The 12,352-nt window shown below is 37.6% G+C and overlaps 1 protein-coding gene across 1 annotated transcript in view; it reads right to left on the bottom strand.

Annotated features, from left to right (window-relative positions):
- Positions 1–9,074, bottom strand: part of SLC9C1 (solute carrier family 9 member C1) — an 87,302-nt gene extending 78,228 nt beyond the window's left edge. Inside the window, exons 1-4 of the mRNA XM_030330087.1 lie at positions 8,924–9,074; positions 7,701–7,801; positions 5,087–5,215; positions 2,385–2,550 (exon numbers count right to left, since the gene is read on the bottom strand). Of these exons, the coding sequence (XP_030185947.1) occupies positions 2,385–2,550; positions 5,087–5,215; positions 7,701–7,801; positions 8,924–9,074 (547 nt within the window). The remainder of the gene's footprint in view (positions 1–2,384; positions 2,551–5,086; positions 5,216–7,700; positions 7,802–8,923) is intronic.
- Between the last annotated feature and the right edge of the window lie 3,278 nt (positions 9,075–12,352).

Raw genomic sequence — 12,352 nt, 5'->3', positions numbered from 1 at the left:
TCCTAATTTCCCTCCACTTGTGGTGATACTCTAAGTTTAGCGATCAATGATCATTTTTCTCTATTAAATATGCCTGTAGCGGCAAAACTGTAACTTTGAGCATCTTTAATGACTTTCTAGATGTCTGTAGGAAGGAAATGTTATTTCATGACCCAACCATTCTATGATCACAACCTAACACACTAAGTATGCTGTTGCAAGACAAGTCAAGTCAAGGCAGTGTGTTCTTGTGGAGGGGAAGTGCACTGATGGTCTAATTCTTCACCTCATTATGCATCCATGCCCTTTCCTGTAAAACTACAGTTTCTCTCCTCTAAGAGATCCAGTCTGTTCTGTTATGAGACTTGATGCAAGCAGAGGCTTGGGAAGCATTTTTGCTTCCTATCTCGGGTACCTCTGCCACCACCACTATAATGTCCCCTGGCTGTGCTACTGGAGGATTGTGAAAATATGTGGAAGAAAGGTAGATTTCTCCAAGGGTCCATCCTAGATCACTTAGCCCCTGGATGATCTTCCATCTGACTGTAGATTCATTAGTGAGCCCAGGCCGTATCATCACAACTGCCAGACTCACGAAAAAGAATAAATAACTGTTGTTTGAAGCCACTGTGTTTTTTCTTACTCAGTTGTTGAAACTCAGAGTTGTTCTTAACTGAGAAAAAACTAACTGGTACTGTTATATAATTATTCCAACTTGGAAAATAGAATTATAACAAATTGTAAATATGTGAAAATACACAACTGACATGGGGGCATAAGAGTCAACAGACCATCGAAAGCTCAAGACGGTGTGAAGGTACTCATGCACTCATAAGCATAGGCAGATTTTGTAGGTGTGTGGGAGTAAAAGAAAACAAATATAAAAATCTTGCTTTGTCAACTCAGGCAAAAATGTTGCCAAGAGAAAAGTACTTTATTTTTATTTTTTTAAAAACTACAAAGTGAGGAGAAAAACAATATTCCAAAAGTCACGGCAAGATGGCCAAAACGTATGAGCATAACTTTGGAAGATAACCCAATAATTTACATTCAACAATGATAGGCCAGGCAATCACTGGATTACTAACCAGATTATAAGATTATAAAGTTGAAAGAAGTATGTAATGCTGTCAGGTAGCACAAAACTTCACTAAGTCCTGTGAGTGGAAAAGGGGCGGGCACTGACAGAGTCCCATAGAGGCAGGGCTGGGGGATAGACGCTGGGGCCTCCTCTCCTTTCTGTTTTTCTTTTTTAATTAAACCATTTTGTTTAATGTTTATTCTTGAGAGAGAGACAGAAACAGAGCATGAGTGGGGGAGGGGGAGAAAAAGAGGGAGACACAGAATCCGAGGCAGGCTCCAGGCTCTGAACTGTCAGCACAGAGCCTGGCCAACTTTGAGATTATGACCTGAGCCGAAGTCTGACGCTTAACCGACTAAGCCACCCAGGCACCAAAACTCTTACCTCACAATCTTAATCTCTTTGATTTGAGAATTGGCTTTCCTTTATTCATTTAGGTAGATTGATGTGTTTCCTCTATTCTATTTCTACTTCCCTCTAGTAGCTTCTCCCCCTATAATGGTCATAAAATGAGAAGTGTGTGTGTGTGTGTGTGTGCGTGTGTGTGTGTTACATCAACTTGGTACTTTATTTGTTTAAAAAATTTTTAATGTTTATTTATTTTTGAGAGAGAGAGACAGAGTGTGAGTGGGGGACGGGCAAAAAGGTAGATAAAGAGTCTGAGATACAGGGTTCCAGGCTCTGAGCTGTCAGCACAGAGCCTGACATGGGGCTGGAACTTGGGAACAGCGAGATCATGACTGAAGCCACAGTCGGAGGATTAACCGGCTGAGCCACCCAGGCACCCTGACTTGGTACTTAATTTTAAATATAGATTTATTTCTCCTAAAATACTACACTCTGAAAACACTGTAAGATTAGTGACTTTACTGTTTTTGACTTTCTGCATTTTTTGGTCTTAATGGTGATGACTCCAAATTTTTTTGTTTTTTTACAGATGGCATTATCCTAATTAAAGTATTTTCAAAGGAAAAGCAGTATTTGACAATAGAAATGTCATCACAATGTATATGCAAATTGTTCACCCTCAGAACTTTTGGTTTAAGGTAGAAGCATGTGTAAAGTCAAGGATTCCAAATAATCCCCTGTCTTATTCCACAAGGGGATGAAAGATTTTAAAAATATATATACTAGGTAAGCCCATCATTAGCATTTCATTTTGTTCTAAGCATCAGCAACCTGAATCTCTATGCTTAATTCCCAATGCCCAGAACCTCATTTCATATAGTGAGAAGCTACAGTGAGCAAAAAATCTTAACACTAGACACATTAAATGCAGAATATGATATTTTAAGTGTAGAAAAAGAGGAAAACATATACCTACCAAGGTCTCTTATAGCAGCTGCAGTCAGCATGGGATCTGAACTCATGAGGATAGTTGCAAATAATAACCATGGAGTGGTTTTCAAAAGTAATTTGTTCACAGATGCCAGATACCAAAGAATTAATGTATAATTCATAAAAAAGCCAGGAATTGTAATTAAAATTATCTGCAAAGAAATTTTATGTATAGAAAAATCAGATTGCCTTTTTATCCTATTTTGAAAAGCAGATTATCAGGATTATTAGAGATACAGAATCACACTGAATCCATCAAAGGGAAATTTTAAATTATCTTATTTAACAAATATGTGCTTGCAAGTCTGGAAATAAGAGGCAAATATTGCAATGAGATTCTTAGGACCTATGACACAGCACTTGTAAGAAATAGCATATAATTAAAAGGGAACTTTTAAATTTCTTGATAAGGTCATTGTATATAAATATGTATGTGTAAAGGTGTATGCATACACACCATATATACTCACACTTATATATACACATTTAACTATGCATAAAACTGAAACCTAGCCTATTAACAGAGAGAAAAAGAACACAAGTTTACAAAGAAGTTACAAAAGAGGAAAAGGAGGAGAAAATAAAATAGAAAGAATGTAGAGAATTGGCAGAGGACTATAGAAAAGATGGGAAGAAAAATTCTATTATTCTAGAACTGGAACCTGGCCTTCTGCCTTCCCACCATTGCCTTCTACTTTCTTTTATTCTATCAGTGGCAGCTATGTAGTAAGATTTCATTGCCAGATGGTCTTGGAGAAATGTGACTGTGCCTGAAGCTACCTATAAGAATTCAGAACTGCACCTCTGTGTTCATTGTAACATTATTTACAATAATGTGAATTTACACTATTTACAATACTTATTTACAGTAATAAGACATGGAAGCAACCTAAGTGTCTATCTATAGATGAGTGGATAAAGAAAATGTATTATATATGCAATGGAATATTACTTAACCATAAAATAGAAGGAAATCTTGTTATTTGGGACAGCATAGATGAAACCTGAAGGCATTATGCTACATGAGATAAGTCAGATAGAAAAAGACAAATGTCATATGACCTAACTTATATGTGGAATCTTAAAACAACAACAACAACAACAACAACAACAACAACAACAACAAACCCTGAGCTCATTGATACAAAGAACAGATTGTCAATAGCCAGAAGTGAGGACTCAGGAGGTTGGGAAAAGAGATGAAGGGGGTCAAAAGGTACAATCTTCCAATTGTAAAATAAATAAGTCATGGGATTCAATGTACAGCATGGTGACTGTAGTGAATAATACTGTACTGTATATTTGAAAGTTGTTAAGAAAGTAAATCTTAAAATTATGATAAAAAATTTTTATAATACTGTGGTGATGGATGTTAACTAGATTTATTTTGGTGATCATTTCAAATTTTTTTTAATGTTTATTTATTTTTGAGAGACAGAGAGAGAGACAGAGCTCAAGAGGGGAAGGGCCAGAGAGAGAGGGAGACACAGAATCTGAAGCAGGCTCCAGGCTCCAGGCTATCAGCACAGAGCCCGATGTGGGGCCTGAACTCAAGAACCGTGAGATCATGACCTAAGCCGAAGTCAGACGCTTAACTGACTGAGCCACCCAGGCACCCCGGTGATGATTTCAAAATACAACAAGTATCAAATCATTACGTTGTATACCTGAAACTAATATTATGTTGTATGTCAATTATATCTCAACTAAAAAATTTTTTAAAATTATAAAAATTTTGTAATGATGTGGAAAAATGCTCTTACTACCAATATTAAAGAAAAAAAGCGGGGCGCCTGGGTGGCGCAGTCGGTTAAGCGTCCGACTTCAGCCAGGTCACGATCTCGCGGTCCGTGAGTTCGAGCCCCGCGTCAGGCTCTGGGCTGATGGCTCGGAGCCTGGAGCCTGTTTCAGATTCTGTGTCTCCCTCTCTCTCTGCCCCTCCCCCGTTCATGCTCTGTCTCTCTCTGTCCCAAAAATAAATAAACGTTGAAAAAAAATTTTTTTTAAAAATAAAAAAAAAGAAAAAAAAAAAGAAAAAAGCAATATATATGTATATGTATAGAAAGTGCAGCTTATTTTAATAGTTTTGCTTCTAATGTAATTTAGGTAATGGCCTTATATTTACAAAGCTGTTTTAATTACTTTATAAGAAATGTATACCCTGCTTAAGATTTGGAGTATTTTTTCTTCAAGCTCTTTCCTTGATGGGGTTCAAATATCACATGATTAGGATAACATAATGGTTTGTGATTTAAAGTTATAGCTGTTTCTATGAGTATTCTCTGTTTTTGTTGATGTGAGTAAGAGAAGTTTTAGAAGGTGGGTATTTTAAAAAAGACTTTTATTAAAAATAATTTAAAAAACTGGACCAAATGTTTTCTTAATAGCTCTCTAATAGCATCTCAGAGTTAAAATTATAACTGGCATTAAGCCCTGCAAATCAGATTCTCAGAATTACTTTTTTTTCCTCTGTAATTTTTTTTTTCCTGAGCCCTCAATATGCTGGTCAGTCGCTAAGATATGGTTTATTCACTAAAATATAAAGCTAAATTTACTTCTCCCACACTTCGTGCTTTTCCCTTGTCTTCTTTGTTTTATAATTTAGAGCAAAATTTTAAAAATTCGGAGCATAGATAACATATAGTAGTTTATGAGTGAATGATATTATTGGAAAAGATTACTTCTTACCTGCCAAAATAACTTTTGGAGCATGTAAACATCCATGTCGAATGCAACGTTAAAGATAATTATTGGTGTAAATATATTAAAAAATAATTTTGGACTCATCCATTGTATGGCATCTGTGTATCTTTGCACCTAATAATATAAAAGTACATCATTTCTCACTTATCCATCCTCCTATTAGCATACAACACATGCCAGACACCCCTCTCTCTAGCAAAAGAGAAAAAGATATATCACAATGTAATAGGTGCTAAAGTCTTAACTCTACTGCATTTTCATAATTTTCCATCAGATTATTACCAGTAACAGAGGAACGTTAATGCACATCTCCATGCCCATTTTATTTTTTAAATAGCGGCTATAGAAAGTACATTGATATGGGTACAAAAGAATGTGTAGGAGATTTTCAGGCATACAAGAGGAAGACAGGTTTCACGTAGATGGATTATCATGCACGATGTGTACAAATGAATAAACAATCATATCGCATTTCAGAAACTACAAATAATTAACCATGGCTTATATGGAAAATGTGCATGGAAGAATAGTAGGAATAAAAACTCAGAAGTTATGCTGTTAATGAAATGATTAATTAATGGAGTTTGTCATAAAATATTTAGTTGATAAATCCTCTTATGGGCATCCACTCAACATTTGTTTATTAAGGAAACACTGGTTACTTGCTGTGTGAGGTGATATCTTTGCCTTTAGGAGATGATTCTGCTTGGGTCTCTCTTGTTTCCCCATATCTTATGAGTGGAGGCATTGATTGCTTTTCTTCCAGACTATCTTTCAAAAATATTTGTATGGCTAACAGCTTTGGAAGAGAGAGCCAAGTGTCTCCTTCTAGAGAAAAGAATTGGTTTACTATACTGTACAGTGCAATAAAGATAGTGTCTCTCTCTAGGGCAAGAGGTGGGATGAGCTTACTGCCCATCACAAAATATTCAAGTTCTTTAAACTAAGGTTTCTTCTCTTATAATGCAATCCATTGTGTATGTGGGTTTCATGGACCCTCTTGGCTTCTCCCTGCGGCTCCCGGGGCTCATGGAACAGGCACAAGAAGATGCTGATAGTCTGGTTTCTGCTATTACTGTCAGTACTAAAGTCCTTTGTCTCGGGCCCAGAAGTCCCTTGTCTTTTGCCAGGACCATGAAACTGTGACAGGCTAACTTATTACTTGCAGGCAGAGTAAAATCTTAGGCCCTTCACAGTTCTTATGTTCTCTTCTTCTAAAAGGTTACTGACAAATATAAAAGTTTATAGAAGTACTTAATATTGCATATAAGTCAAAAATCGTACGGTTACATAACATGTTCATAGCAATAATGTGCTCATAACAAATGAAGTAAGAATACTTCTGGCTCTTATACGAATACATGTTTTCCATAATGTTTGTTAATATCACATCTCCTGTTTGTTTGTTCTCATTCATGTTCTGATTGACTAGAGCAGGTGATGGAAAATTATGGCCCTGGGCCAAATCTGACTCAATGCCTGTTTTTGTAAAGTCTTACTGGAGCACAGCCATGCCACTCCTTACATATTGTCTATGGTTGCTTTCGAATTGTAATGGCAGAGTTGAGTAATTGTGACAGAGCTCATATGGCCTGTATAATCTAAAATATTTACTAGACGGTCTTCTATAGAAAAAGTTTGCTGCCAACCCCGAGGCTAGAGAACTATTTAATGTGTCAATAATGCATTCTACGTCCCTTATTGTAAGATAGTCTTTCTCCTCTACCTGATTCCAGTTGTTCTCAACTTTTTGTAACACTGCAGCTGCCATGACTATATCTACAGTTTGCCTTCCTCCTTACTTCCAACTCCAGGTAAGTGGTCCAACATCTGTTTCTTGAAATCTTGTAAGCCATACACACTTAAAGACTAGCCTCTATTGTAATAGGAATCTTGTAAAATATTCCTAACTGAAGCAATAGATTGGTTCAATGTCAGAATTATCTTGCTACAAGAGACCTGTACTAGCAGCTTAATCTCTCTGGACTTCTTCTTCTCCTTCTTCCTCTTCTTCTTCTTTTTTAAAAAAAAATTTTAATGTTTTTATTTATTTTTGAGAGAGAGAGAGACAGAGACAGAGACAGGGCATGAGCAGGGGAGGGGCAGAGAGAGAGGGAGACAGAATCGAAAGCAGGCTCCAGGCTCTGAGCTGTCAGCACAGAGCCCAACACAGAGCTGGAACCCACAAGCCACAAGATTTGTAGCCTGAGCCAAAGTCGGACACTTAACCAACTGAGCCACCCAGGCACCCCCTCTCTCTGTGCTTCTATCTTATGTACCAATTCTTGTCTAAACTTTTGAATTCTGCTTAAACTCTCCTTAGCTGCTCACACTCTCAGTAGCTGTATGTGTACTCATTCTCTGAGTTGCCCACCCCCTTCCAGACAGTGGCTCTGTTTTGACTGTGTTTAGCTGGATCTCAGCTCTTCCATGCCTGGTTCCTTTTTTCACATATCTGATCTGATAGTATCCATATCACAAGCATCTATCAACTGGCAGAACAGTGAATTGGCAAGTATTTTTTTACAAATTTCCTTAAAATTCCATCTTTGAATTTGTATGAATTTGAGGCATAACACAAAATATTTACTATACACACCTTGTCAGATGTAAAACTTAATATTTCAAAACTGCATCCAATTAAAAATAGTATCACAGGGAGAGGAATTGGAAAGTCTTTTAAGTGCAGGTTCAAAAATGCTGCAGAAAAATACATTTTTACTGAAAGGCAATGAAATATGACACAGAACTTTAATTTGATATAATTTCTTAATGCTGAGGGCAATGAAATACTGTTCCACTTTTTACTTATTTAATTCCAGTAATTAAAAGCCTCTCTCATACTTAAGCACACTGAATCAGTGTAATTGCTAATCTGCTGGATTCTGTATTTTCCTCTTGTATGAAATATCTCATTTCCTTAGAATCTTTAGTAAATATTGCTAGCAATCACTGGCTCTTGGGTTATTACTAAACACTTATAAGAATTTTTTTACATGTTATAAATCAGATATTAGTTTCTTCAGCAATCCTGCAGCAAGAGGTTAATAAATAATTAAAGTTTAATGAAATCTCCTGGATGATTTTCAAAATAACAATGAGGAACTAGGTATAATAATTTGCCCAATGAGAAAAACTAGCTTCCTATTACTGGTTATCTACTATGCATTAGGCAGCCTATAATGAATTTCTACCAAAGTACAATAAGCAATATCTTCGCATTTCCTTCAGTTTAATGTTTTCTTTTTTCCACTTTTTTGTAATATAATTTCTAATCAGTCAAAGAATGCAAAAAAAAAAAGAAATCTTTTGATTTCTATAGTATTCTTTTCTTCTCATAAAGGCTAAACATAATTTATCATTTGAACAAAACCTATGGGACACCCTACCAAGTGCTTAAAAAGTAACTGACACATTCAGAAGACCCAAAAATTCTTTGTTCAAGTGAACAAAGCAGTACACGACTAGCTTTAATATGTGAATAGTTTATGATAAAGCAGATAACAAGAAAAATACACCAACCCTTGAGTTTTTGATTATCTGCTTCAATTCTTTCAATCATTTAAATCTAACCATGACCTACCAAGTAAAAAGACATGAATACTTTGAACCCAAAGAGGATGAAGACAATGAATCAGACTCTGCATGTCTCTTCTCAGGGACAGATTATCATTGGATTCATTTGGTTGGTAATCTTGGGTTAAAAGTATAAATTTAGGAACAAAATTCTAATATTCTATTACTGCTACTGTCCTCAATTCTATATGGCGACATTTATAAGATATATCCATAGAACAAACTCAAAGAAATAGTTACACCTACCTCCAACTGTGCAGATCAAAGACAGTATTAGAATGATTTCAGGGAGATCTTCAGAACTAGTCATAAATGTAATTCTGAGAAAACCCACCCATGTGCTGGAAACCGTTTTGGTAAGAAAAGTGATATTAGACACATTGGAATACAAATCCATTTTGTTGTTTCTCACAAACCATCTGATTTCAGCTCTTATGACTTGGCAAAGCCTTCACAGGATCATAGGATTGTACAATTGGCCTTCTTGGTTTTTCTTAGGAAAAAAAAAGAGGAAGAAGAAGAAGAAAGAAGCTCAGATTTCTCCTTAATTATTTCTAGTGATATCTTAGGGTCCACCAAATTTAAGAAAGCTTTCCCTTTCTATGATGCTTTCATTTTAAAGATGATAGAAAAGGTACAACTCCAAGTGATAGAGACTAGCCAGTGTCATCCTGTGTTCACTCCAAATGCAAAGCACTATTCAGCTGTTATTCACCCTGAATCTACCCAACTGACTAAAAGCAGTTTTCATCTAATCAGTCAATGGGACTACCAAATGGTGCAGGTTACTTAGTTCTGGGGATGGACAACTGAGGGGTTTACCCTCAACTTATCTGAGCCTCTGGAAGCATGTCCTGGCAGCTATTCCAAAGTGGGAAGTGGGATGGGGTCAGAATATTCTGATCTCTGGAGAAGTTAAGATGGCAGAGAAGTAGGGGGGACCCCAGGCTTTCCTTTTTTCTCAAACACAGCTGTATTGAGATCAGATCACTTTGAAAACCAAGGAAATAGATCTTCAGAGTGACAGAAGGATGTCCACAGTTGAGAGGGAGACAGCTTGGCAGGTGTGAGGTGCATGAAAGTGAATTGGGGGAGAGAAAAACGATGGTGCCTTGGAGGGAATGAAACCCTTTCTATGGAAAGAAAAAAGGGAGAGAAAGAGAGAGGGGTTAAGAAAGTGCTGCACTGAGTTCATACAGAATGAAAACCTCTCTGGACCATGGACTGGGGGAGTGAGAAGTACTGACTGTCCCAGTTTTTGTTTTTGTTTGTTTTTTGTTGTTTTTTTTTTGCAAACAATGTTTGGAGCTCAAACTCTAAGATTTTGGAGTTGTGCAACTTTCTCCAGACTGGAGCTGTGGCTCTCACTCCTGGGGAGGAGGGAGCTGGCCCCGGGGTGCATACTATGGTGCAGTGATCTATGGGGCACACTGGGAATACTTTTGGAAGAGGATTTATTGCCACCTAAGGACAAAAGGCCCTACAGGTGCCAGCAAAAGGCCTTTCATTGCTGGGGGACAGAGGTGCACCCAGAGGGAATATAGCCTTTGCTGCTTTTAGTGGTGCTACACCATAGATGCCATACACTGCAGGCGTGGGACTGTTTCTCAGGGACAGAGGACTTCACTTAGTGTGGAGAGGCTCTACTCTGGAGGAGAGGAGCAGATCCACGTGGCACCAGGTCCTTTAGGACCTTGGGTTTTGAATCCCAGCCACGCACCAAAGATAAAACTCAGGAGAGCTGTGGTGCAGGGCAAGTTGACTGTCCTCATTATTCTGTGAGAGCTGTCTGAATGGTGGGTGTGTGAGCTTCCTGGTCTGGGGCTGAGAGATTGGGGTGGCACCATTCCTCCCCCAACACCAACACAATGGGACTTCAGAGAGCAACAGCAGTGTCCAGTGGAGGCAGGACCGCTGACACCAAACCCTACCCTACGTTCCTGGCAACTGCTTATTTACTGGGGCAAGACTGACTCTAAGCCAAAGTAGTGGACCTCTCCTCCAGAAGACCAGCACAGCCAACATCCCCAATGCACCAAGTGCACTGGAAATCCAGGGCATCAAAATGACACCTACAGGCTTTTTTTATTTCTTTCTTCTTCTTTTTTCTTTTGGAATCAGGCTCATAGTTCCTTTCTGTTTGTTTTGTTTTGTTTCATTTCCTTTTCTCTTTTTTTGGATCAGGCTTTTTTTTTTTTCTTTTCTTTTTCCTTATTTTTTTATTTTCTTATTTTTTCCCTCCTTTGTTTTTCTTTGGAAACAGCCTTATAGTCTTTTTATTCTCTGTTTGGTTTTTGTTTCCTTTTCTTTACTCTTTTTTTTTTTTGGATCAGGTTCCCCTCCCCTCCACTTTTTCCAGGGTTACTTCAACAAACAAATCAAAGCACACCTAATTAAAGGTCCAAACACACAACCATTTCAAGCAAGGAGGAGTTCTGCAGAGGACTGACAAGAGGGAAAAAACAGCCAAAACACAATAGCACAATGCACACAGCATACACCAGAAACACTTCCTGAAGTGTCAGGCCTTGCACAGTGTATAAGCCCTTTTTAATATAGCAGTATTCTCAGGTGTAGGACACAATGAGCTTTTAAAACATGGAAAAGACAGAAACTTAGCCAAAATGATAAGACAGAAGAATTCTCCCCAAAAGAAAGGTCAAGAAGTGGGGTGCCTGTGTGACTCAGCCAGTTGGGTGTCTGACTCTTGATTTTGGCTCAGGTCATGATCTCATGGTTTATGACTTGGAGCCCTGCATTGGGATCTACCCTGATGACAGCATAGAGCCTGCTTGGGATTATCTGTCTCCCTCTTTCTCTGCTCCTCCCCCACTAGTGTTCACTCTCTCTCTCTGTCTCTGTCTCTCTCTGCAAAAAGTAAAAATAAAAAAGAAAGAAAGGTCAAGAAGAAATCACAGACAGGGACTTGATCAAAACAGATATAAGCAATTTATCTGAAAATAATTTAGAACAACATTCATAAGACTACTAGCTGGACTTGAAAAAAGCATAGAAGACACCAGAGAAACACTTATTGCAGAGATCAAAGACTTACAAACTCATCAAGATGAAATAAAAAATACTATTACTGAGATGCAAAACAAACTGGATACGGGGCAACAAGGATTGAAAAAGCAGAGGAGAGAATAGGTAAAAGAGAAGATAAAATTATGGAAAATATTAAGCTGAAAAAAAAGAAGGAAAGGAAATTATTATATCAGAGAACTAAGTGATTCCATGAAATAAAACAATATCTGTATCATAGGAGTCCCAGAAGAAGAAGAACAAGAAAAAGGAGCAGAAGGTTTATTTGAACCAATTATAGCTGAGAACTTCCCTAATCTGGGGAAGGAAACATACATACAAGTCCAAGAAGCACAGAGAACTCTCCCCAAAACCAACAAAAACAGCTCAATACCATAACATATCATAGTGAAACTTGCAAAATACAAAGATAAAGAGAATTCTGAAAGCTGCTAGGGACAAAACGTTCTTAACCTTACAAGGGTAGACACATAGGGTTAGCAGCAAACCTGTCCACTGAAACTTGGCAGACCAGAGAGGAGTGGCAGGAAATTTTCAATGTGTTGAATGGGAAAAATATGCAGCCAAAAATTCTTTATCTAGCAATGCAGTCATTCAGAATAGAAGGAGAAATAAAGAGTTTCCCAGACA

Source organism: Lynx canadensis, chromosome C2 (genome assembly GCF_007474595.2).
Source record: "Lynx canadensis isolate LIC74 chromosome C2, mLynCan4.pri.v2, whole genome shotgun sequence".
In the NCBI taxonomy this organism is placed as follows: domain Eukaryota; kingdom Metazoa; phylum Chordata; class Mammalia; order Carnivora; family Felidae; genus Lynx; species Lynx canadensis.
This window is presented reverse-complemented; position numbering and strand designations above follow the sequence as displayed.